This window comes from Pomacea canaliculata, linkage group LG10 (assembly GCF_003073045.1).
Source record: "Pomacea canaliculata isolate SZHN2017 linkage group LG10, ASM307304v1, whole genome shotgun sequence".
In the NCBI taxonomy this organism is placed as follows: Eukaryota; Metazoa; Mollusca; class Gastropoda; order Architaenioglossa; family Ampullariidae; genus Pomacea; species Pomacea canaliculata.
The window spans coordinates 500,122-527,380 of NC_037599.1; the positions used below are offsets into that span (position 1 = coordinate 500,122).

General features: G+C 40.1%; 2 protein-coding genes across 3 annotated transcripts; one reads left to right on the top strand and one right to left on the bottom strand.

Annotated features, from left to right (window-relative positions):
- The first annotated feature begins 307 nt into the window (after nucleotides 1–307).
- LOC112573604 lies at nucleotides 308–5,105 on the top strand. Of its 2 annotated transcripts, none has more exons than XR_003101266.1 (6): nucleotides 308–852; nucleotides 1,530–1,686; nucleotides 2,521–2,592; nucleotides 3,070–3,193; nucleotides 3,372–3,526; nucleotides 3,771–4,716. XR_003101266.1 is itself a non-coding variant. In XM_025254115.1 (6 exons), the coding sequence occupies exons 1-6, from the start codon at nucleotides 335–337 to the stop codon at nucleotides 4,813–4,815; spliced, it is 1,044 nt and encodes a 347-aa protein (XP_025109900.1). In that variant the 5' UTR covers nucleotides 308–334; the 3' UTR covers nucleotides 4,816–5,105. The 2 variants fall into 2 exon arrangements, 1 of the variants encoding a protein (XP_025109900.1); XM_025254115.1 differs by lacking the exon at nucleotides 3,771–4,716 and adding an exon at nucleotides 4,728–5,105 and having other exon boundaries at nucleotides 3,372–3,456.
- Nucleotides 5,106–5,126: 21 nt separating this feature from the next.
- LOC112573603 (DNA excision repair protein ERCC-6-like 2) lies at nucleotides 5,127–27,251 on the bottom strand. Its single transcript, XM_025254114.1, is given in 29 exon segments — nucleotides 5,127–6,267; nucleotides 6,669–6,916; nucleotides 7,252–7,433; nucleotides 7,886–8,037; nucleotides 8,952–9,371; nucleotides 9,493–9,679; nucleotides 10,081–10,233; nucleotides 10,522–10,621; nucleotides 11,545–11,640; nucleotides 13,211–13,307; nucleotides 13,310–13,355; nucleotides 13,568–13,639; nucleotides 13,791–14,036; nucleotides 14,536–14,684; nucleotides 15,089–15,172; nucleotides 15,472–15,587; nucleotides 16,402–16,517; nucleotides 16,823–16,882; nucleotides 17,489–17,588; nucleotides 17,740–17,861; nucleotides 18,869–18,952; nucleotides 19,628–19,756; nucleotides 23,255–23,352; nucleotides 23,463–23,617; nucleotides 24,182–24,394; nucleotides 24,516–24,608; nucleotides 25,019–25,225; nucleotides 26,368–26,479; nucleotides 27,027–27,251. Coding segments are annotated over 26 exon segments (4,449 nt in total). The 5' UTR covers nucleotides 24,527–24,608; nucleotides 25,019–25,225; nucleotides 26,368–26,479; nucleotides 27,027–27,251; the 3' UTR covers nucleotides 5,127–5,254.
- Nucleotides 27,252–27,259: the final 8 nt, after the last annotated feature.

The window sequence follows — 27,259 nt, forward strand, 5'->3', positions numbered from 1 at the left end:
GCATTATCCGCATATAATATGGCACTGTTTCAAGGTGTCTACCATTTATTTATAAGTAATCAATCAAACCATTTCTTTTGTATCTTAGAATAATCTGCTGTTTATTTGCGATGTGCACTGTCTACTGATTGTATATGACCTGATGGGATGGAACGAGATTTTTTTCCTCTCCGTTAGAGAAATGTATTCTACGGTGACACTGTCAAAAGTGCCACAGACTTCAGTGATAGAAATCTGTGAACAGCACTCATTTTCTACTTTCGCTCTTGTCGGCACCTGGCCGAGTTGTCCTCCCCTTCTTGTTGGGAACGTCAAGAGTTACATCCCTTGGAAAATGGCGGGCGGGGCGTTGGTAGGAAACGTCAGGAGAAAGTCTAATATGACCAATAGTCTGCTGTGCTTATTGAAATCGCTCTGCACAGAGGAAGTTGCAGTCAAAACGCTTAGACTCTCTCAAGCGCATGTAAATGGCACAATCAAGCACCCAGCTTACAAACTGTGTTGGTGCTGTGGTGCACCTTGGGTTCCAGGTGCAGTGTCCCTCCCCAGCGTCACCTCCATCAAGGATAACGGCATTGTCACGTTAAGTGATCAGGTTGAACGGACTTTACTGTATCGTTCCTTATCACAGCATTTCCAGATTCTCCGCAACGACAGCCAAAAAATCGATAAAACATATTTTCGGGGACTTGGAAACACTGTTGGTTTAACTTACTTGTCAAGAACATTCTGTAATGATTTACATTCAGAAAATTCGTTTGCATCACCCAAAAAACGTTTGCACAGCTTTGCTCTGCCACATAGAACCACCCCACAAGTTGGTTGCACAAGGAGTTATTCCAGAAAGCACAGGTTTGTTTCCATCCATATACACAGTTTTGCTTCTAAAGGGTGCGGTATAAAATAATGGGCATGAGTGGGTGGAACGAGCTGTGAGGGAAAGCAGTCGTTTCTATTTCAATGTAAACAACGCACACATCTGTGTACAGTTAGCATGATTTTCACGCCTCCTTTAATTCAGTACTTTCTAATAATATTTTTATAATTTATTAATAATCTTGCTACAATATGGTTAATCATTAAAGCTTTTCCAACTCTCCTTCCCCCTGCAAACTACATGATGTAATGTTGACAGTTTTTGTGTAACAGAAAGGCAAATGCATCCACACACAATCCAGCTTATGTGTATTCAGCAGATTGAGCAGCATTCAAGTGTGTAAATATATAACTGTAATGTTTTTTTTAAATTCTCATGTGCGAAGAAAATATTAATTTATCAATCTTTAAGACGACAGCCCTGATTATCAGTTATAGTCATTATGTGATTTTGGTTACTACCTATTGCTGACAGCAGTCAGAATTACACAGTAAAATTTAAAGGTTCAGTACATAATGATATGTGAATGTAACATTATTATATACTCCATTTCTTCAAGACTCTACGTATAAATTATGTTAGTTTTATAGATATTATCTGTCTTGTTTCACTGATTCAATGTAAATTACATATACTAATTGTGATAATTTAGAAACAACCATGAAGAAACAAAGATGCAAGTGCGTGGGGGTGCAGTGTATCTGCCCAACCCGTTAACCTGGCTATCTGCAATGTGGAATAAGGCTAAGCTGCGTTATAAGTTTGACCCGTCCTTCTCAGAGAGAGAATTTCTGCAGGGAGCAAAGCAGGTTAGCAGGTGGATTATATGGGCAAAAAATATAGATGAATATCCCCTCCTTCTATTCTCAAGATACCTACAAACATCTCCATGCACTTAAAGAAGGTCAGATTTGTGACTTCACAGTTGTACACAGATACAACTAATATATGATTCCTGTTCTCTAAGTGGCTTGAGCTATCACAGCATAGAGATATCCGTGGTCAATCCTAATGTCTGTGTGGTTTAAACTTTTGGTGACGTTCTTGAGAATGGAAGTTGGGTATAAGCCAGATTTGGGAAGTATTATCTTGCACTAAGCTTCACCCAATCATCTGGAAAAAAAAAATGGCATCCTCGGTAGATCTTTAACATAACTTGACCTGACTGTAAGTGAGCAAACATGTTTAGCTAGTGTTATATATCTGTGAGAAATTCCAAAAAAAGCAAACAGTAGGTACATGTACTAGTCTTTATGCAAGTTACAAGTGCTTTTGCTACTTAGGAAATCCCAAAGTAATATTTATTTTCCAGTTTATTCACTTATAAAGCTTTAAATCTACAAGCAAATGTACATGATTTCTGATATTTAAAATTTTATACATGCACTTGCTGCTACGTATACCAAACAGAACTGCAAATACAGAGCACACCTCCCATTTAAATTGCCCATTGTGACTAATAAAGCTGGTTGTTATTGTTATTATTGGACATGTAATTTGACTTGCTTGAAAGCTGTTTTACTGTCAAGTTTTACTATTGTTGTAATATAATACAACTTGTATGAAGCTTAGTTGGGTTTTACTGCAGTTGTAACAGGGACTTGTTTGTATTTAGGTTGTGACTTGATTTTGTTATCTTATAGGCCATCAGCTATGTGATGAGCCAGGTGTGCAGGGGAAAGTTTGACCTGCTGAATGATATCGTCACTCAAGAGGTCAGTGAATTTCCATGTAGATCTATACTCATCAAACTTGATGATAAAGATGGGTGTTACATGCGAGTTGTCTAGCACTTAATGCTGAATGTACTTATTTATAATTGTCATTCTGTTTCAAGTTAGAACGACATAATTGCTGCCTTGTGTCTTCTGGTGATGCCTCATGTGTTCATGTAGCTTACTTCTTGCTTTTTCATTTTACTGCCTCAGTTTTTTGGTGCTTCCTGCATGCCTCTCTCATATTTAATGTTTACTGCTCACCTTTCTTTTTTTTGATGCCTCAATTCACTGCTTGCCTTCTTCCCGTGGATGCCTCAGTTTATGAACATGATGTTGAGCGGTTTAGCAGTAAATTTTGACTGCATTTAGCATAAGAACAGCAAAACATTGGACAAATGATTCATCTTTAGTTTTTGAGGATAAAAAAAACAATATGTTTGACCACATTTCAGTGTTGTCTTCCATTCATTCTAGGCAATAGCACTATTTCGAGTTCATCTTTATTCCCTCTCTGAGACCGAAAAAGCAGCCCTGACCTTGATGCCTGGTGACATGGTTCTCCTGAAAATTCGGGATGTGCATTTGCACAGTGAGAAGGGTTAGTCTTACTATCCATCATATCACTATTTGCCTTTCCCCCCCCTACACCTAACATCATAAACTGTATGTCGTGCTTGACTTACCTAATATCATAGACTTTACATGTCTTGCTAACCCTACCTAATTTCTTGTCTGACTGTATCAGTTGCGTATTTCATCAAGTGTTTGTTTTGTAGGTGCGGTGCTTGCTTTCGTGGACATTTTTTGCGTCGGTCTCAAGATGGTGGAGGACACCCCCTACCTGGTCAATCTGGACATTAGGTGAGATGAAGAGTTCACTGTGTACCTGCCATAGCCGAGTGTTAGTTGCATTTTTGTGTCATGTTCTTTGACAATCTTTGTTATACATGACTAAGGTGACCAGACATCCCGCTTTAGGCGGGACAGTCCCGCTTTTGACCTCGTGTCCCGCCTGCTCATTGGGCGGGACGCCCAATGTCCCGCTTTCTGGCTTTCTGGCAAGTCCATCAAATGTCCCGGTTGTCTTTAAAAATCACTTTTTTCGGCGTTCATTGACGGTGACGACACCATCATCGGCACGTGTCCCGCTTTCGCCCCCGAAACGTCTGGTCACCTTATACATGACCGATGTTAGAGCTGGCCACTCACAACTATTATCCAAGTTTCAGTTGCTTGCTTTTTGTTTATCTCTCATGTGTAATCAAGTTTGTGTTTTTCCTTGAATGTTTCTTTGAACTATTTTGTTGTGTTTGATCTATCTCTTGTGTATAACCAGAGTTGTCTTTCCTGATTTTGAGTTGTCCTTGCAATTAAAATTGTATTCTGCTTTACTTGGTATGAGATATTAGTTGGAACTAATGTAGGTAGGTTATCTGCAAATAGCCAGAGTTGATATCCATAATATTTAGTCCCCTTTTTATTGTCTTTTTCATTGTTTTGTATGGAGTTGTATGTGCAAAGTTATCAGTTATGGTTAAAGTTGCAGATGTGATATTATCAGTTAATGTTTATTACAAAGTTAAACATTGGAGTGACGGAAACAGATGAAGAGATAGATGGATGGACAGACAGATGTTGAATGAATGTATTTACAACACAAAACTTCACCAGCTCTCCCCTATGACTGGGCAGTTCAGTGGAACCGTTGGCACCTGTCACCAATGTACATGTAGTGAGGGTTGGTTGTCAGGGGTTCAGCTCTCGTTTCAGGCACGCTGTTCTTTCTCTGCATGTGGCATCTGTTTACAGGGCTGGCTGTCTTGCTGTGATATAACCTTCGTTGCTGGCACGGCGTAAAACACCAATTCTCTCTCCCTTGCCCCTCCCACGACTGGTACTTGTTGCACCAGTTATGGGATGACATGATATGTTTATCTGCTCATCCTGTTAAAATGATTGGCCTTGTGTGCATGGGTGAGGCAAGATTAATTACAATAATCATACTGACAATATTGACCAATTGCTCATCAGCTTATACTACCTTAAAATGTGTTTTACAGTATGTAGTAGTTGTGTGTATCTGAGATTGAGATGTGCAGATTTTCAACAAGTTAGACTGCTGTTTATTTCAGATTCAAGAGAGACTACTCAACTGAGCCTCCTAGAGACTGGGTTGTGGCTGGATTGAGTCGTATGCATGTGGATAACTTGGAAGATTAAGTTAACTTAGTGTGCATGTGTATTACTGAATGGTTTGACATGAAGAGATAAGGAGAACTGGCTGGAAGAGCTGTATGCATGCTGATGACATTTCTTCATACCTTGGCAGACTGAGTTGCATATATGGTGATACCAGACTGAATCACATTCATGGATTCGTTGTAACAGGATGAATTTATAGAATTCCTCACAGTTCTATTACAAACATTAATGGGTCAAGCTTGTTGGATAAATTGCCTGATATCTGCTGTGTCTGTCATTGAAAATAAAGTGAAAATGTCTTGAAAGAAGTTTGCAGTATGTCAGTGAGATGATTGATAATGCTGTTTTATTAGGAATGCAATTAAATGAAAATTGTCACAGGTGTAGAACAAAATCACCATCACTAAATAATTCTCTCAAACCACAGTAAAAAAAGCAACATGAATGTGATCTATCATCAGGAAAAGAGACTGTGGGATGCAGCATTTCCATTGGTTACCTTTCTTTCCTCTTCTTGCGCACTATTATCCTTTTGGTTGTCAATTGTTTTCTTGTTTATTTGTTTCACCAGTTTCCCTGAATCAAGAAGGGCCTGGACGTCATCTCTAGTTTCTTGCAATAATTTTTCTGCATTCATTAGAGGATACTTTCTCATTGTTGTTTTCTTTTTACACAAATATGTTTTTCCAGAACAGTCTATGTCATTACAGAGTGTGCTGTTGTTCAGAAGATCAAAGACGATGTCACCTGAGCTGCTTGTTACCCCAGCAGTGTCCACAGCTTTGTTGTGTTGTGTGAATGAACAGTCACTGTCCACTCTACCTGCAGGCTTTCTCCTGTCATTTGCATGAGCCACCTTTGAAGGCGGGGGCTTTCTAATGTTCTTGGTTTCCATATCAGAATCACAGAAAATGTCGTCCAGCAAAGATGATGCCTTGCACTTTCTGGCTGTCATAGCCAAACTTTTCATCTGGTTTTTTCTGTCCACACTGATAGTTATATGATCATGTTTATCACAGGAAATTCTTGGCTTTATGCCAGTATGTCCCGAGTCTTTGCAGCTGCTAGATTTCACACCCATTTCACTGAGAAGTCTCTCAATGTCTTCTTTTCCTAAAGAAAATGACATACTCTCTTCCATCACTTTCTCACCTGCAGCCACCTTTGCTTGTGTTTTAGCCAACGTCTTCTTTCTGCTTTGACATTTGTGTTTTTTCCAGGGCATGCTTGATGTAACCTTGTTGTCTGAAGCCCTGACACTTACAGGCATCAATGTGGTACCCAACTGGCATGACTGTGCTATACTCACAGGCATGACTGTGGTACCTAACTGCAGTTCAGGGTTGCTGATGGCTGGAGCAGCTTGCTTCTTTGGAGACTGTGAGGATTCTGCATCTTCACGATGTTGTTCTCCAGCCACAAGCTTCTTTAAGTGTCTTTTTTTTGATGTAATCAAATGGCTTGCTTGACCTATAAAAAAATGGAGTGTTGGATTGCTTTAGATAGGGTGTGGGGAAAAATGAGTAAACAGAGTGCAAAAGGACAGGCAGTGACAATAAGACCAAGAAGAATAGCCAGGACATACATGACTGACTGGGCAACAGTCATGACTATCCACAGCATGGAGAAAAAGACCTGACAGGAATAACCAGGGCATGCTTGGCTATTATAGACAGGATTAGCCATGACAACCTGTGGGACAGGAATGACCATGATGGATAGGATTAGCCTTCACAGATTTGGGCCAGGAATAGCCAGGAGAGGACTGGTCATTATAGACAGGATTAGTCGGGATGGATTGTAGGGCAGGATGGGCGACAGGAAACAAGTGGTAGCCTTATACCTTTGCCATTTCTGGGCAAGCTTCCTACCTTTCTTCTGTCCTGTCTCATTGGCCTTCTGCTGACCCACTGGTTTGGTGCAAGCATCAGTTACAGGAGGCTCTGAGGCATTGGGGAATATGTCCTTCAGCACCGGGCTCAAAGCATCTCCATGCTGCTTGAACAGCAAGTTTTGCAGCATGCTCGTGCGGTCCTGGGGAGAAGCTGACAGCATCTGCTCTGCTAAAGTTACGTCACTGGTGACATTCAGCATGTCTCGTAGTTGTGCCCAGTGCCTTCTGTTGATGAATGGAGAAGAAAATAAAGATAATTGAGACCAATATAGCGTTCAGCCAAGATAATTGTAAACTGAACACAAAGCATTCTCTAGGATGTCTATCAAGATGCATTCAGAGTTAAATGTGCAGTATTTATAACCACTATTATCTTCTCCTATGCAATACATTGTAATTGAGATCTTAGAACAATTCTCAAAATTAGAAGACTGGAGAAATCAGGACTGGTGATAAAGTGAAATAAAATGAGATTCTTAAACTCATTAAGTAAAAGATCACTTCTTTTACAAGAGTAGAAGAAATAAATGTCTTTCCCTCTACTGTCACGGTCTTCTCACCGTCTCCATGCAGGTGGTGTCTGGCCAATCAGAATATGAAAACTCCCAAAACTTAGAGTTCTGGGTGAGTTGAGGTCCCTTGCTGGAGTTCTCCTTCCTGTGTGCCAATTTCCTCTTTTCCTTTGCAATAGCCTTTTCTTGGACTGCTGTGTCTGGTCCTCCATGTTTTCTAAACTCTGCTGCTGAGGATAAAAATTTCATGTAGGGATTATCCTGCCAGGTATTTACAAGAAATATTAAAAATCTACAGCTTTCCAAAAAGATAAGTGTTCATACTTTATTTACTAAAAAGCATTAATATTGACACATACAACAATAGAAGTCATTGCTCACACTTGATCACTTCCTGCATGCCCACACACATGCACAAACAAACTCTCATTCATAAACACACACCCAAATAATCTCTCTCACTCATACGAACACACACACGACAATCCCTTGCATATTTATAATCACATACACCCAAATAATCTCTTTCTCATTCACACACACCCCTCAATGTCTCTCTCATTCATACCACCAATACTCTTATTCACACACACACACACTGGTATCTACTCAGAAATCTGAGTTGTCAACAATATGGATTTCCTACCAACTGTAGCAGGTGTCTCTACATAAAAGTGCTCACCTGTGGAAGTGGGGCACAGAACAATGCTGGTGCCTGTTTGTTGATATGCAGCTCGAAAACATCTTGCATGGCGCATCGAGACATGTGGTCTTCGACATGGCTGGAACCAACTATATGTGGGTTGTCATGCACGTGGACCACATTGCAGTTCTCTGAAATTATCAAGTCAGAGGGCAAGGTCAGAAGGTCATAAAGAAAATAATAATAAGGTCGAGATGTCAGACACTAATGTGACCATTTTAGATGTTCAGGTATGTACACCAAATATTTAGTCTGTGGGAAATATTAGGGCTCTCTCATATGATAGGGTAACACATATTTCACTCATACAGACATGAAAGGGCAATCCTCTTGAAGCAAACATTAAGAAATCTTATGTGCTCAGCATGTGTTTCAAAGGTATTTTTCGTGTAGAAAGGAGCTGAATACTGATAGACGGGTGTTTAATGTTGCCCTGTCCAGTCATTTGTCCACGAACATAATGTATCATGACCTGCACAGTCAACAAGGCGACTGTTTTGTTGTTGAAAGAATGTAAACATGTCTAGAGTTAGTGTAGTGTAGTTTTCCATGTCTGCGACAAATATGAATCAACATTTTTATTCAAATTTTTGGTGTCATATGTCCTAAGAAGACCTTAAGTACAGCACAATGAAAACAGTTGAACTTTAAGATGACAAACCTCCACAAGTGGGTCAAGATCATCACACTACTTTCATAACAAGAAGAATTATATGACTGCTATCATTGGACAACAACTAAAAAAAACCACATGACTGGCATACATGGAAATCTGCTTGAACTCCTGTACCAAATGACAAAGCAAAACCAGAAATATATTATTGTTGCATACAGGCCCTTTTTTACCCCCCGCGGGGCCCGAGGCATAGGGTATGTGCGGGGCCCTTGACACCACGATCGCCACGGTTGTTATTTAATGAAATGTGCGGGGCCCTAGGCAGATGCCTCGTCTGCCTGCCCCTAAGCACGGCCCTGGTTGCATATACAAATTAGCTTTAACTCCTGCACTAAGGAGGTAAGTGGTGAAGAAAGGAGTTGGGATTACCAAAGACTGAGGACATGGAGGAGAAGGAAGGTGTGGTCAGCTGATCCTCAGTTCCGGACATTCTTCCTTTCCCATCCTGCAAGTCTGGATTGGTCATCTTGTAATCATCTCTCACAGTAACATCCTTCTGCTGTGTTTTTTCCAAGGGACTCACAACCTCCTCCTGGAGAGAATTAAAACCAACACTTGTCTGACAGTTGTTAGATGTTTTTGTCTCTGAGACGTCCATGCTACAGGGTTTATTTTTTTGTTTGAAGAAAGCTCTCCTTCCCCCATCAGACTGTCCTGCCTTATGTTTACTGGACTTATGACAGGTTGAGACAGCTTTCTTTCCTTTGGAACAGCAATTGGGTGGCTCTGACACTGGCTGTAGGCCCTTGTATGGGGAAGCAATGGGCATATCATCCTCTGTATCAGAACCTGAAACACAATCAGAAAATCTTAAACATCATTGCAGTGAAATCTGATATTAATGAAACAGAATGGCTTCTCAAGACCCAAGTTTGCTACTGCATTGACAAAGTGAAATCAAATTCTTTACCCAAATCAAACATTTCTTTCAAAACGTTGACTGATTCGCCAGTGACCGAGTTACTCTCAACTTCACCAGTTTCTTCTGAGTAGTCTTGATCAGAGTCTTCTCCCCTCACTGCCTTTTCTTCACGCCAGGATGGTATATAGTCAGCCACTTTATGGCCAGCTATGCTTGCCTCTACTCTGGCATTTCTCTGCTCACACATAGTAAATGTTTCAAGGTAAACAGTGTTGTGATCAATGGATTAAGGCAGAAAGCACAATTAGCAAAGGACACATAAATACACACATAAAAGGTCTAGCCAAAAGGTGATCCCTAGCCTTTTGGTTTTTGAGGAGTAAGGTGTTAAAGACCGATGCTTCATGCACACACAGATGTAAGTACATAAACACGTGAAAAATATTCACACAAATAAATATGGGTACCTAAATAAGCTTTAAGTATTTACACATCATGCACACTCACAGAGCCCACCCATGCATACACACACCATATAGCCACACAGTATGCAGTCACACACACACAGCATGTACACATATAGCCACACACACATACAGAGCATGGATGTACAAAGATTTTGGAAGTAGTTCTTACATGAAGGATGTCGTGGGTGAGACATAAATCACCAGTTCGTAGAGCAAACATGTTTTTAATGCCAAAGAGCTCGCCTCTGTTTTGCTGGTCTCCCTGGATACCCAGGAAGTAGCGGCGAGCATTTTCAGTTCCTACCGCAACACTGTCTAGTTGCTGAAATCAAAGAAAATCTGAAAACCACTGAGGTTACATGATGTACTGTAGAAAGAGATCCAGGTCAGTTACTAGCCAAAAGTCATTCATACCAATGCACTTAATTCTGAATCTGATTATTTGGCGATTCTATACAAAAAGAGTAGCAGAACTGCCTAGGAGATGAGAGTGTTTTCTGTCAAAACAAGCAGACTTTCAACATTCTAAATTCTAAAATGTCTGCCTGCCTCTCTCTCTCTGTCATTCACTCTTAATATTACAGTGCTGTTAGCATCCTCACACATTTACCTGTTTATACACCTGACGCAGATAGATGTTCTCCTCTATAGTACCAGCAGAGATCAGACGGTACACCTCCACATCTCGCCTTTGCCCAATTCTGTATGCCCTGGTATCAAATAACATGGGGTTAGCTTGCTAGAGCCAGCAGAAATTATAACACACTCTGGTATAAAATAACACCATGTAACCTGGCTTACAACCAACAAAAATTAAAACATAACAGACCATAAAGCTCAAGCTTTTGCACCTTCATCAACAAGAGAGTTTGCATCATCTACTCTTCCTATTCAAGTGATAGTGAAACTGGAAGCTCATTTGCTAAAGTCTTTTTATAAGTTCATGCAGAACATTTATCTGCAGGGCTATATACGGTCCTTGGGGGTAACCATTATGCAGGCCCTAAACAGTTACCAAGCGAATAATGCTCAATGTTAGGCCCATGGATACACGCCACACAAGAGATAGCATGTTGGTCGAGGCCTGAATCAACAATGACCTAACAGCAGGCAGAGAGGGAACATCCATTGGCATGCGGAGCATACACCAGTGTGGCAAAGTGATACGCCTCACCCACAAGCTAAAACGGTACTGATGGGACATTGAGGACTAGCGGAGGTAAGATGGACAGGATTTGGGGAAATAACAACAGACAACAGCCACAAGCTGTAGTACAGTGGGGAGTACACCAGACATGAGTACATGACTGAGCCCTAAACTTTTATCTAACAGTTTCCAGAACAAAACTCATCAAAAATAACTATGTACCCTATAGCTTCCCTTTCTGCACCTATTCATTGAAACTCTAATCTATTGCACAAGCTGATAAATGCCTTTTGATGAACTATCTTATTAAAAGCTACACAAAAGTAGTCTCAGATAATACTAATATGGGTATCTGATCACAGTATGTCTGGTACTCATGGACTATGGTCTGACTTGCTACATCCATCAAACTAGATTTTAACATTATTATTTATTTAGCATCAAGCATTATTATACATGAACATCAATCTGGTGCTGCTTAATTACCTGTCTTGGGCTTGTAAGTCATGACTTGGATTCCAGTTGGGGTCAAAAATCACGACTTTGTTAGCTCCTGTAAGATTCAGACCTAGACCACCAGCCCTGTGGTTGATAACATAACAACTGATTTAAACATGGCTGTCCTTCACAATGGATGCTTCAAGAATAATGCGTTGAGAAAGAATAATAATGCATGAAGAAAGGCTCATAAGAAATTAATAAGTAAATGAAGATCAAAAAAACAATGCATGGAATCAATGCACGCAGGGCCTGGGATCAAAAGAGAGAAAAGGGTAAGAACACCAGTGAAGGATAAATGCTTTCAAAAATATGACTTGAATGCCTACAGCATTAATGCTGGTTTAAACCTAGCCATGATTTCAATGCCTGCAATATTAATACAAACTAATGGGATAGAAGCAAGGAATTAGTGGGAAGTAACCCAAAATTTTTGAGCTTAATGTGTGGAGAAGGTAACCTGAGTGCTAGGAATGAGGGTTTCTACACACAGCTTGGGAAGAAGCCATAATGGCAACAGTAATACTGTAGTGATCTTATGGTTAGTGTGATCAGTCTTCTAAATATACAGAAAATGTCAGAAGCTTTGTTCTGGGCTACTGCGAGCTCATCAAGCAAGAAGTTTGAAAGACCAACACAGCAAGAGTTACAGGCAGTAATTCATTTCATTAGGACAATAAATTGAAGAATCAAACTGTACTTGCACATCTAGTCCCATGTCAGTCTAGACATTCTTCAAGAAAAAATACCAACAAGACAGTGACATGATATCAATTTGCTAGCAAGCATTTGCCCTATAGGTGATATAACTGCAGGCAAATCAAACACTTGGTCTTGATGTTATGTGGCAGATACAGAGGGCAAGATATCATGCTGAAATCTTACTTTGTGGACACAAGGCAGAAGGGGATGTTGGGAGGACATCTCTCAATAATTATAATAATGACGAAAACAATGAAATTCACTTTTATAGCACTATATCCCAACCCTGTGTACAAGCTCCTGGCTCTACAAATAATGAAAATAATCATCATGAAACAGGAGATACCAACCAAAACAACAGGAAGGAAAAAAGGATAAAGTGCAAAGCAAACAAATTTAGAGTGGTGCCATCTGATTAAACATGCACTGACTGAACACAGCACTCCATTTTTATGAAATCAAAATAAATGGACAAATTTCACAAAGTTCATGGTACATTATGCAAACAAAATCTTATGGACAAAAAACAAATGAAAAGAATTCTGTGGGCCTGGTTTCACTTTTTTTCACAGCCCAAGATGGAAGATCACAATTTACATCTGCATTTATTACGTCATCGGGGAGGTCATTAGATAGAAGAGATCGAGAATATGCAGGAAAAAGGTTTCCACAGGTTGAACTGGTTCACCTTGCTGTTTAGGTGCACAAAACAAGAAACTTTACTGAGATCAAAATGCATTATCAGAGTAAAGACTGTTAGTTGACGGAAGAACTGAAGCAAAAAAAATGTCATAATCAAAAAAACACAGCCCAGAACAATCGCCATCACAACATTACAAACCATGGACTTCAAAATAAAAATTAACTCAGAAAACATCAAAATCCAGTGAAATCCAGTTCCCTCAAGCTGGTAAGATAAAGGGATTTTACTATCATCACAGTTATATCTTACTTTGTGGACACAAGGCAGAGGGCAATGTTGGAATCTTTGTTAAACTCGCGCACAATTTGCTGACGTCGCATGCCTGTGATAGTTCCATCAATGCGCGATACTCATGACCTTTACTTATTATGTACTGTTCTAGAATATCCAGAAGCTGCAAAAAAAAAAAAAAATCAGAGCATGCATATAAACTATGGTATGATGTACAAACCACAGCTTTGATACTGAATATTATTTTGAAGTAAATAGGAGTTGTTTATCATCACAGGGTAACACCTTTTTGATACTGAATATGATTCTTAAGTAAATGGGAGTTGTTCATCATCGCAAAAGGTAAAATATAAAAGTGAGAAAAAGTCCACTAACCCGAGTAGAGTAGGAGAAAATAAGAACTTTGCTGTGGGACTTCATGAACACTGACAACATCCCCTGCAAGACCTGAGAATACAACACAAAGTGTTTGCCGTTTGCTAACAAAAATGGACGTATGATAATATTGTTAGTGCATTCATATGCATGTGCACATGTAGGTATGCACACTCTCCATACGCAAGCAAACCCATGTGAGATTTATCACTAAACAGCTGACCTTCATTTTGCCACAGTATTTAGGGTCCGACAGAGTTCTGAATGATGCCTCATGGGTCTGACTGATGAACTCTGGGTGGTCTTGGAAAGCAATCTTGCACATCTTCTCCAGCCTCTGAGCCTGCTGTGACCCAGCTCTTTTGTGAGGAATGAGAAGGGCCGCATGATTGGCTGCCTTCAGCAGAACATGCATGAATGACAACATCAGTGACTGCACGCTCTCTTCACCAGCCTCTCCTCTTATTTTCTGGGAACAAATCAAAGGTGAGGAATTCTCACAGAACTTTTACTTTGTCAGCAAAGACCAACAAAAATATCTATCTGCACATCAGGAAGACAAAAACCTTTCATTCCTCAGTCTGCAGGAGACTGAGGCTGTGTTGTTTCATGCAGCAGACATGTAAACTGTGCCACATTCCTTTCTTGTGTGCAGCTGGAAGTTTTCAACTGCTTGACTAGAATCTAGTTTACTTTTTGTCAAGGGTCGGCTTGCTGACCATTTTTCCCTGCTGCTATGATGCAGTGTATCGCTGAATGGCACAGAGTGGTGACCAATCAATGGCCCAGCACAGTAAGTAGTCGTTACAGGCTTGTGACAGCTAACATATTCCCTGATGTTCTTGTGTATGCATTTAGTGCTATGACGGCTACAAAGTGAGTGGAATGGCAGTGTTTATCTGTGGTGAGAAGATTGTAGTATTGAAGTGTATTATAAGGTTCATCTAGAATATAATCAGATGACTCACCTTTCTGCAACAACTGCGCTGCATCAACCCACTACCACAAGTGCAGGCTTCATCCATGTGCAAGACAAATCTCATTTCAGGGTGTGACAAGATAGCACGGTAAACATCCACTTGTAGAGGCATCAGCTGACAGAACACCACCCGGTCCGCTGCAGCGATAATGTTTATGTAGAAAATAACTTTAAACAATAATTTTTAACTTTTTTTTAAAGAGTAGTAAAAGAAAGAATCGTAAAACCTTTTCAAGTGAGACATATCATTTATCAACTGTATGCTTTAACATAATATAACTGTCACATTGGAAAACTGACATAGTACCCACACATTATACACTAAAACTGAAACAGCATCCATACATCATACACCGAAACTGACAGCATCCTCACCTTATACCCTGAATGACACAGCACCCATACATTATATACTAAAACTGAATTTATACGCGTAACATTTTAATGTTTTATCCCGAGCCTCTTAGCATAATGCTTCTGGTCTAAGCTCTATGCCAAAGTATTGTCAATGTGTTGATTCATGACCCAGGAATGGTACAAACTTTTTCTTGGCAGCTGGTCTGCAATAATTCGCTTGGTTCTGCGTAGTAACATCTTGCAACGCACTTGCGCAAACTCCTCTTTCTCTGCAAACACAAGGAATATGTGCATATTAGAATTCTAAACAAAAAAATTTTAAAAGGGGTTAACAGTGACACTGCTCAATAAGAGCTGATGAAATGTTAACAGTGACACTGCTCAATAAGAGCTGATGAAATGTTAACAGTGACACTGCTCAATAAGAGCTGATGAAATGTTAACAGTGACACTGCTCAATAAGAGCTGATGAAATGTTAACAGTAACACTGCACAATAAGAGCTGATGAAATGTTAACAGTGACACTGCTCAATAAGAGCTGATGAAATGTAACTGGATCCAACTGACTTTTTCTGGCTTTAGCAAGTTCTTGTTTGGTAGCATTCATTTTCTGACCACGCTCTATCATCTTCACCACACTGTTTTCAAAGACCTCTTTGCTACCCAGTACTCCTGGCTGCACCCTGCAATACAAGACATGACAAGACATGAGGCTTAACTAGAAAGCACTGTATCCTGCATAACACTCTTAGCTTAGTATCAACACGGACAAAACACTCATACCTTAACTCCTCATCATAAACATGAAATTCAGCACACTCTGCTCACAGCCTCAGATTATGAACAAGAGCTTTATTTTATTTATATTGTACACTATCACAACAAGATATGCTAGATTTTATATACTTGTACATTATCAGATCAAAAACATTGTCATGCCAACAACCAGTGATTTTGTAGTCCAGCCTTAAATGACTGACTTCACATTGATGAAATGATATAAAGAAATACATGTAAATAAACAAATAACAAATAAAAGATCATGTGTGAAATCTCTGACAAACAAACACCTCCCAACCTGGGACACTATGATCTGCACAGATGGATAGTCACAAAACAGTTTCTCATCAATAATTCAAGAAAAGAAAGCTCTTTTATGACAGTTTTAATCTGTCGCTGTGCAGGTAGTAGCAGACACAGGATTTCACTAAAATTTCTTTTCCTTCCCAAAATCTTCAATCTAATGATCCTGGTTTTGTGTCCTATTTGAGATCGCATAGTGACTAAAATGGTTTTCCCACATCATCCCCAAATAGCTGTTCACATATAAAAGCAGTCTTGAGCTTTTTTATTTTCTTTACTCATACATATCTCTGTAGATTGTTAAACAATTATATGAACCTCTTTTCCATTGAATAAAGGCTATAACAAAATTGTAATTAAACAAAAGAAATAACAAAAAGAGATCACACAGTCATATAAAAGCCATTGTCTCACCAGTCTAAGATACACCACAGCTCCAGCAAGCTGTTTTGAAGGGGTGTACCAGTCAGTCCATATCTACGAAGACACTTCAGATCTTTCAAAGCTCGAGTACTCTGTGCTTTCAGACACTGAAAAGAAAACCTTTCACTGAGGTGACAAAACACCTTATAGTCCTTTAACTTGTATGTGTGAATCTAAGAATATGGCTAAAAGCTAACAAGCAGGTAACTGTGTGTCCAGGTGACTGTAGGAAAAGAGAAAGGTGGGTTTTTGTCTATTCAGGTGTACTGTAGTTGATGAGAAAGGGGTATTTGTGTGTTCAGGTGTATTATAGATAAAAAGTTTATGTACATGTCCATGTGTATTATAAGTAAAGAGAAAGGTAGGTGTGGTGAAGAGAAAGGTGGTAAAATTATAGGTATTTTACACTTACTTTGATTTTGTGTACTTCATCTACAATGACAGCCTCCCAGGTTACTGCATTCAGACTGTCCTGCATAACATAAGGAAAGTTACCGTAAGAGTCTGTCTTGAGTACTTTTTCTTGTCATCATGGGAGCATTTTTCTATACTGTCAGTGCAGAGAAAGTACACAAGTGAGAATAAGGTCTGAATGAGTAATATCTCAACTCAGACATACCTCTCTGTGGATGTGATCCCCCTACTTTGACTATTGGTAGTTTTCTACTCTGGTTTCCTTTACACTGCATGCACATGTGTTTGTATGTGGGTGTGCCTATGGGGTGGCAGCGTTGTGTATGGATGCCTGTTTGTGTATGAAGAGGAAGTGGTGCTCACACTCCTGACAAGGTGTTGCGGGACATCCCTCTGTGCTCCTGTCTACTTGTGTGTAAGTTTTATTACGTGCTTTGAGCTTGGCTAGTATACAAGTAGAGAGAGACAAAGATAGGATGAAGTGTGCTGGGTGGGACAAGTGACATGTCCTGGGTGGGGAAAGAACAGAAAAAAATGGGACAGATGGAACAATAACCTTGAAAAAAAATGTAGCAGAAACAATACTTACAAGACATAGCAGAAACAATACTTACAAAATATAGCAAAAACAATACATACAAAATATATAAGAAGTGATGCTTACAAAATTGTCTCTGAAAGTTTCAAAGGTTGTGACTACCACCTCTGCTTTGCCCTGGGATATGTCAGCTAAACATGTGGCCTTATCACTGCCATGGTACTTCCTGTCACAAGCAATGAAATTACTGAGAAATATTTGAACAAGTCAAAAATCATTATTTGCACACACATAAAATATATAAAAATTAAATTAGAAAGAGGGTGTCTCAAATAATCTAGTGTAATTTAAAACTGTAATAACTCAAGATGCATCACCTGACTGTAAAGTATCCCCATGTGTCCAGCTCTTCCATCCAGTTATACAGTACACTGCCTGGTGAGATTATCAAGAATGGATGACGATGCACGCCACCCTCCGGCTCCTTGGTGTCTGACATCTGCAAAGTACAAGTATTCCAGTCAGGGTTCAAGGTTATTTGGCAACACACACGACAAAGTACAAGTAAAGAGTCACAAAGTCCACACAACAACACGTAAAAATACATGTATCTCACTTACATCATATAACTAAACAACACTCTTAATTTTTTCTAGTTTAAAATAAATATTCATTAATAATAATAATAAATGCAACATTTGTAAAGTGCATACAAACTCAACATTCTTAAGGAGCATACTCTTAGTGCTTAAGAACAAGAACAAGACATGGACAGCATACGAGGGACAGGAAAACAGATAACATTTGAACTAGCAAAGAATAAACTACAGTGCTAATGATGAATACAATCAAATGCAGAAAATGCAAAGAGGAACCAAATAACAAGAACAAGAGCTGAGAGTAACACGATATTGTAAAAGGAAGGGTGTGACAAAGGACTAGCATTATGGGAAAGGTTGTTAGCACTCATGTTTACAGAAGAGGTGTGTGTTCAGTGCACGTGTAAAAGATTCAATCGTGGGTAGGTGGCGGGTAGGGAAAGGGAGAGAGTTCCACAATAACTAAACATCCTGTGGCCATTTGTTGTTGTTTTGGTGACAGAAAGAGTCAGGAGACGATCATCAGACGACGAGCGGAGTTGTCTAGCTGGGATGTAAGGGAAGAGCAGTTCAGAGAAATAATCAGGGCAGGTGCCAGCAAAGACATTAAAACACAGCACGGACAGTTTGTACAGGATGCCAGAACGGAAGGGTAGCCAGTGTAGACAACGTAGGAGTGGGGTGGCATGGTCCTGTTTCCAGATGTGCAGCAGAGTTCTATGTTGTTAAATTCTTATAATCTTCATGCCAAATGTATCACAGGTAAAAAAAAATAACACTAGATATACTGGCATACACGTTAAATCTACCCAAAATTTTCTATATATTTCACAAGTTCTTGACAACCAGGTAGCTTTATTACAGGGTTTATGACAACTTGTTGTGATGAGTTGGTTGCCGTGGTTACCTTGCGGATGAAGTGTGGCTTTTGGCGCATTATATCTGCTTTGTTTCCTTCTTTGCCTAGCAGTGCTGACAAAAATCCAATGACCTGTAAGTACAAAACGAAAAGCAAATCTTTACATCCAAATGAAACCCCACATCCCATGCCTGAAATGACTAGTATACAGATGTTGCCAGAACAAGACCTCCACGACATGAAGAACTGTAGATTTGGTGGTGTAGAGAGGTGGCCAGTAGCTCAGTGCTGATTGATATTTGGGCTCTCTGTGCACATTGGTGTGAGCCTACATGAGCATTGCAAAAAGTGTGCCCCACGGCGACTGGTAAGGGCTCTTGGTGAAAACTGGAGGAGTATTGACAAAAAGGAAGTCTTGTGAGGGGTATATGACGGCAGAGCTGAGAAAGGATGACAGATGTCCTGTAGATTTGATCAGCAGCATGACAGAACAAGGGAGAGACAGCTTGGGTTATTTATCACTGCTGATGACGCAACACTGAGACTTGCAGAGGGATGCAGCTGTGGCTTTTGTTCAAGCTTGTTCATTAAAGGGTCGGACATTTTCTGCATCTAACTCAAATCCTGTGTTCAAGCTTGTTCATTTCTCAAAGTGGGAGAAAGTTTGCTTACTCACACCTTAACCCCCACAACTTAGCTACACCAAGCCTTAATCAACAAAAAGTATGCATACTCTTTCTTTTTCTCTTGCACACACTGTTAAATATATGTTTTAAAAAATGTATATACATATACTCTCAAAGATACCTGGACAGTTTTGCCAAGCCCCATGTCATCTCCCAGAACAGCACCTTGGCCATGTTGAAAATGAGAGAAAAGGAAGCGTACTCCCTCCCGCTGGTAGTCCCGCAGGTACTGGTTGAGACATGCTGGAATCTGCAGCACAGTTATTAAGAACAGGAATTCTTCTGCTACTAAACCAGAACTTGTGATACATGGGAAATAAATATTAACATGCTTTTCTTAAAGTTAAGTGTTGGGTTCTAGCTGCTGAAAATTGAAAATCTGATTATAGATCCTATTGCACTGAGGTGGACAAAAGACTAGTTGGAAAAATGTGAAGGAGTGGACTAGTCCTTCCATGCAAGGGTGGATTTGTACAAGGTGATGGTTAAGAAGATGTATGCATATATTTACAAGGTCACCGGGAGTTGGGAGGAATCTCTAGAGGCCTCATCTATCTAGGGAGCAGAAGCAAGCACTACACCACCTTACACACCAACATGCAGACACCTCTCTGGACACTTTCACAACCACAGATAGACTTAGACTTCACTAAATTCAACAAAGAACACCAACACCAAATCACTTCAGAAATAATGCACAAACCAAGCACCGCCTACAAAGACTATACTCAGATATATTCTGATGGATCTCATGACCCAGAGAAGAAGTGGCCTTAGACATGTGCAAACTGTGCACCTGAACAGGGCCACCAAATCCAAGGGGCCGCCATGCCAACATATATTCAAAATAAAACAGTGAGAAAATAATGACACAGCTGACAGCAATGTGGCTGAAAAATGTTAATTAGTTAATTAAGCGTGTATTTAGTGTTGCTAGGGTCGGAGGAGTAAGCTATATATAGTATTAATGTTCTGCCATCATGAGAATATTATGGGTCATCACTTGCTTTTATTGACACTGGCAGGCAAAGGGGCCATTTTCTTTCTCTGCCTATGGCAGCCATGAGCCTAGAGCCATCCCTGCCTAGAGACATAAGCGACTGGATGGCAAGATTACTCCTCTGACAGCATTTCAATCTCCACCAGACTACCAATGCATAACTCAATCTTCACAGCTGAGTTGACTGTCATACAAACAGCTCTTCAGACAGCATAACCTAGAGTAAAGGACCTGACACAACAATACCTTGTAATTTCAGACCCACTGTCGTCCTCCAAGCGCTTTAAAAAAAGGCATCTAACAGATATAGTGTATGAGATGCTACCTCTCATAAATAAGATAAACAAGGAAAATAATAATATTAGGTTCTTTTGGGTTCCAAAATAAAGAATAAAGGGGAATGAAGAAGCTGATAAACTAACTAGATTGGCAATACCAATCCTAAAGTCACCAATGAAAACACTGCTATAAACTAGCTAGACCAGTCCTAACACCAATAGAAATACAACAACAAAACTCTGTCGTAAAGAGTGGCTTTGATCATGCTGGTTGATATCAAGCTTTTGCTGAGAGTTGTTCTTGGAATCTTTACTACTTCAACACAGGCCTGCTCTGCATCGGAGTACTGAACACTTTCATCTCACCAGTGGCTTTCTCCTTTCAGCAGTGGATTCTTGAGGCTGGTAGATAAGTGTTGTGTCATGTCATTAGGTCCTGTTTGGCTCTACACAGCAGTTATGGCCTGCAGGTGATGGAGGAGACACAAGCTCGCACAGGGAGAAGCTGCTTCCATAGGCAGTTGATCTTAATCCCTACAGTATGTGGGGCAAAGAAGGCAACTACAATCGATGAAGGAACCAATGGATATGCCTCAGTTTGTCAATATGCATTGGAAGGGGCCTCTATGTTTCCTGTGTAAATCTAAGCGGTGAATGAATGCAGGAATGAGTGTAGTATGTAGTGTGTGTTATTAAGGGATGGCATTGACTTACATGTTATCTGGATTAGCCGCAGGAAGATTAACAGGAACCTTAGACAAATAGCCATTTGAAATCATTTAATGTTTATGTGGACTTGTATAAATATTGTAAAAACTCTTGATAATTCTTTTCATTTTACACTAATTTGTATTGAGAGGTTTGTTGGGATGTAAGCTGGGAGCTCGAAGTCATTTGTGAGAATAATCAATTTAGTGTAAGTGGATTGTGTACACGTATGTGTCAGTGCAGGTGGTGCAGACCTTGAGAGTGTAATCAGCTTGAGGCAATGGCTTGATTATGATGCCTTCCATTCTTTGTGCCTATATGATACCTTTGTCCGCTCCATGTACCTATAGGACACCTTTGCCCACTTTGTGGGCCTATTCCCTGAGGTTGATGATACATGGTGACAAACGTTTTAGCCACTGCACCACTGACTGCCTCAATGTGGCATTTAACACTTCCTATATAGACCTACCCACCACCAATTGTTGCAACATACCTTGTGGTGTGGTGGCTTGAGCACCTTGTTGATCCACAGAGCTATGTTGACAGGAGCCTAATACTCCTGGCAGGTGTAACCAAGCCGAACAGGTCTGTTAAGGGAGAGGCCAGACTAAAATGTTGCACCCTGGCCCTCCAGGTTGGGGGGTTTGCTTTGGGCTAACAACTCACTCATGTAAAAAAAAAAAGCTGTTACTGTTACTTTGCAGATGACATCAGTCTTCTATCTCATCGACAACAACATGTACAAACCAAACTGAGTAAGCTAGCAGAGGAAGCAGAGAAGACTGGCTTAAAGGTCAACAGAAAGAAGACTGAAGTGAGGAGAATCAACAACAAGCAGGAACTCCCTTCTAGGAGAGAACATCCTGGAAACAGTTTCAAGTATCTGGGAAGCATTGTCAACAAGGATGGTGGAGAGGATGATGACATCAAAAGCTGCATCAGCAAAGCTAGGCATGCTTTTAACAGCCTATGCCCCGTCTGGAACTCCCGAGCATCTTCAAGACCCACATCTTCAACACCAATGTGAAGGCCGTCCTACTGTATGGTTCTGACACCTAGACAGTGACAAACACCATCAACAACAAGCTCCAGACCTTTACCAACCGATGCCTACACCATATTCTGGGAATAAGGTGGCCCAAAAAGATCCTCAACAGCAGCCTGTGGAAGAGAACCGACCAGAATGCCACTAGCCAAGACATTACAAAGCACAAATGGGGTGGATAGGACACACCCTGCACAGAACAGCTGACACCATGGCCAGGAAGGCACTTGACTGGAACCCTCAGGGGAAGAGGAGAGTTGGGAGACCAAAGCAGACTTAGAAAAGAATGGTCGAGAGCGAGGCAAAGGACATCGAAACCACATTGGCCCAACTGAAGGGGGCTGCCCAAAACCTGGTCCACTGGCAAGGTGATGTTGCAGCTCTCTGCTCCTTGAGGAAATACAAGGAATAAACTAAACTAAAGCTAAACATAGAGACTTAACCATTGTCATTGGGTTGCACATGTATGGCAGGCACTACTTGAAGCACTGATCAAGGCTGCACTTTTTAGTGGCAGCATGTGCAGGTGTGATGTGGATGATTAATGCTTAGCAAACAGCCATTTAAAGCAATTTTATACTCAACTTTTTCTTGACTAAAATAACATAGTATGCATCCTTATTATGTCTTTGTAAAGCCTACTTGTAGGTAAACATTGTATCCCTCGAAAACTGACATCATGATCATCAATTTAACATGATGAAAATTACACACCTTAATCTTGTCATCATGATCACTCAAGTTGAAAGGTACTTTAGGACCAGGTGCAGGGAAACTGAATTTGGGTTTCTCCATGTCATGCTCATCAAACCCTGGAAAAAGAGTGCTTAATAATGAAAATGAAACTCTTGATAAAATTGGTCACAAAAAGACTAGAGTTCTGTGGACAAAGATACCTTAATTGTTTAGACCAAATGAATACCTCTTAAGTTCTTCACAACAGCTGGATCTTCCAAATGGGAGTCTGGAGTTGTGTGATCTTTAATTTGGCACTTTGGTGACTCAATTAATGATTTTGAACTCTGGCCTCCTTTGTGAACCATACTGGTGTGGTCTTGGCAGGCATCAACATGCTTTCTGTTGCAAATTTTAAACATGAGGGTTGGCGAAGGGTTTATAATGATTAGTTCTTTCTGTAAGAAATAATAGCATGAAATGTCAAGCATTCTAATGAAGGAAACGTCACAAACTTCCTATTAATCTGAACCTTCTATAATTTATCATATCTTAGCTTGGGTTCCTCAAACCTAATAAAATTTAACAGCAAATGGTTATAGAATTATCACATTACCCCCAACTAAAACGAGTATGAGCAGCGAGTGTGACTGCTGCCCTCCTGTCTCTAGATCCATGCATTCACAATACTGTGACACCATCACATGACAGTAGCCAGACTGTCCCCCACATCTGTCACACTATATAATTATTGAAGCCAGATCACCAGACTATGAATCATGCTATATGACCTCTAGAGATCACATCTATGACTACCATGGGTGGTCATGAATGTGTTGCACCACACCAAAACAACAATGAAATGATTATATACAAAATTTACAGTGTTATTTACAGGTCACATCACTAGACTACATCAGTATATCTTCTTACCTCCGATATATACATGCACATGCAGACCCATACCTCTGTGTAATTTTGCTGAAATATTCAGTTTTATTTCTTCGGAGACACTTTTTCTTGGGTGATCCACCGAAAGCAGTTTTTTTTTGCTTCCTTTTACAGACGGTCTGTGGCTTATCTGGACTGCTATTTATCCAGTCTGATGCCTGTGCCATGGTGCTGCAAGATGGCTGGCTTGCCTCATTGTCAGAATCAACCTCATGACCATACTTCTCCCTGAAAGGTTTCAAATATATATCAGCCATATAATACCCATTAATGTTAGAAATAAAAAAATTCATAAACCAAATAATGGCTCAATTAATACAAAAAGCTATTAATAAACAAATGTACTCACTGCAACCACATTTGATTCTCATCACCTCTCAGGGGAAAAACAAACCTCTCTTTGCTTCACACTGGCTACTCTGCCCCTGGTCTGCCTTGAGACCTGCAAAATAGTTGTTACTTTACTGCCCCGTGTTATAAAAATGTGTATTAATAGACACTAATGACTGTTATAATATAAATAGTCTTTCATGTAAACCTTTCTGAGAATATTTAAAATATGCAGATGTTCACAAACGTGCATGCATATAAATACACACACACACTGTCTCACATGTGCACACCCACACACATAAAAACAACACGTGCACTCTTGGCCCCCACCCCCTCCATGTACACATACTTGCCCCCATGTACAGATATATGCACATAGTTCCCCCCTCCAATTTGCACACATATATGTACACTTGCCCCCTGCCCCCATTCGTGCACACTTGTTCCCCCCACATACACACCGTTTGTCCCCCCCCCCATTAATTTACACAAATAATCAGTTTTATGACAATATATTACCTTCTTTGCTCTTGGACCCTGCATATTTAACCTTTTGCAAAGTTTGAATGTCAACCTCTTCGCTATCATCTGAGTCATAGCTCAAGAATTTAACAAGAGCTAAGACTTTGCCTGCTTCCAGACGCCGAAACTTTCTTATGACTCCATCATAGTATTTGCCATTGCCTGACCACTCAGCTCGGCAATGTTCACCAATGCTCCATACACCTGTCAAAAAAGCAGATCAAAATCTTGATATTTAAAATTGTATCAGCCTGTGCAGGTCCCATCTGCATAAGAAAAATGAAAGTTACAAGAAAAACCATGGTACCCCAAATCATGAGAATGGTTATGACAATTTATGCCTTATGCATTTGTTATGTCATGAGGAAAATCTGTTACATCAAGTCGAAAAATGTTTTGATTATACTTCAAAAAAGCAGATTGGAAATGTTTCTTGGGGTATCTTTCCTTCCTCTGTTCCTTAAGCTGATATATATATATCAGGGTATTCCTATTTCATCGTTGTCACTTCCCGTTTACCCCAAACATTGGTTAAACTGACACGTTTTAGTTATAGTGGTAGTGTTGTGTAAGGATGCAGAACAGATCTTGTAAACTAGTAATCTTGTACTCCTAAGGTAACAGGGTAAGATGCAGGTGATCTCCCCCCAATCTTCCCACAACAACAAAACACAACACTTTCGTGGGTTCTGGATCGTTTTACTCCAACAGCAGTTGATGGTGCTGGCTATGGCGAAACTCTACACAACACACTGGCGCTCTCAGTGGAATGTGCTCCCACCTCCGCGCTGTCTCCTCATGTTCTGACCACTGGCCTCTTCACCCGACCTTCAAGCTCCACTCCCCCAAACACACCTGCGCACCTACACTGTCGCTAGTCGACCCCCTCCAGCTCTCCTTCAGTCTCGGGGTTGTCACCAGGCCAGTGATTACCCCCCATCGCCAGCCTGTACCTTCCCTGTGTGCGTGTGTATGCGTGCTATGTTCCATACTACTTATATATGGTGTCCCATACTACCATACTAACACCCTTTCCTACCATGCCAGTCCTTTATCACATCCTTCCTTTTGCAATATCATGTTACTCTCAGCTTGTGTTCTTGTTATTTAGTTCCACTCTGCATTTTCTGTATTTCATTTTATTCTTTGTTGGCACTGTTTGTTTATTCTTTTATCGTTCATGTGTTGTTTTTCTGTCCCACGTATGCTGTCCATGTTTTTTTCTTGTTCTTAAGTGCTAAGAGCATGCTCCTTAGGCTTAGGAGTGTGAGTATGCATTTTACAAATTTTGCATTTTATTATTAAACCGGCCAATGAAGGTTGAATGTTTGTGTATGTTTACCTACTTTGATACTCTGATGATTACTCCTCCCTTCATCATCATCAGGGATCAGTTCTTGACTGTCATCACTGAGGTCCAACATTCTTATGGGTCATACCACAATCTCATATCTTTACCTGTCATCAGAAGGCAAATAAAATCATCTTTCAACTTATATTTCTTCTCTTTTATTTAGGTTGGGATAGAAGTAATAAACGGTTTGATTAATATGATCACAGGAAAAAAAATTGAATGACGGTTTGAGAAAATCTGCTTTTAAAAAATTCTGAAAATGACAAAAATCATGACACTAATCGTTAGAAACATTTCTGTGTTTGTATATGGTTACTGCTGATTATCCAACCTGGAAACCTGTGAACTAATACCATCTCCATAACATCTTCCTGTCATATCACACAAAAAGACAGAAACAAACAGAAATCCATGTTTAACTGAAATTTGATAGAATTTTGTGTCTGTACTTGTTCTAAGGGAAACACTTCTTGAAATATTACGACCAACAGAAACATGACAGTTACAACAGCCCTTTAATTGGGGTTTTTGTGATGTGTAATCTATATCGACATTTTTAAATGTTGTAAAATGCTTTATCACGATGACGTGGACAACATTCTTGATAATTTAAAATAAAAAACTCGACGAAGATAAAGATCGGTGGTTGACCTTTGACCCAACGTAGTTGCACAACAGCCTTCTCTCGCCAGCTAAATAAGTCGTGGCTTATGCAAATTCTTTAACCGGGAAAAAATCATTAATTACTTAACCACTTTGAGCAGAATGAAATGTGTTTGAAATTTCTGTAATCCTGCCCCAGAAAAGGGAGCTTTAAGGTAAGATTTCGCGCAAACTTTCGCTTCATCTGTCTTGGACTGGCAGAGAAAGGCCAGGGATCTGCT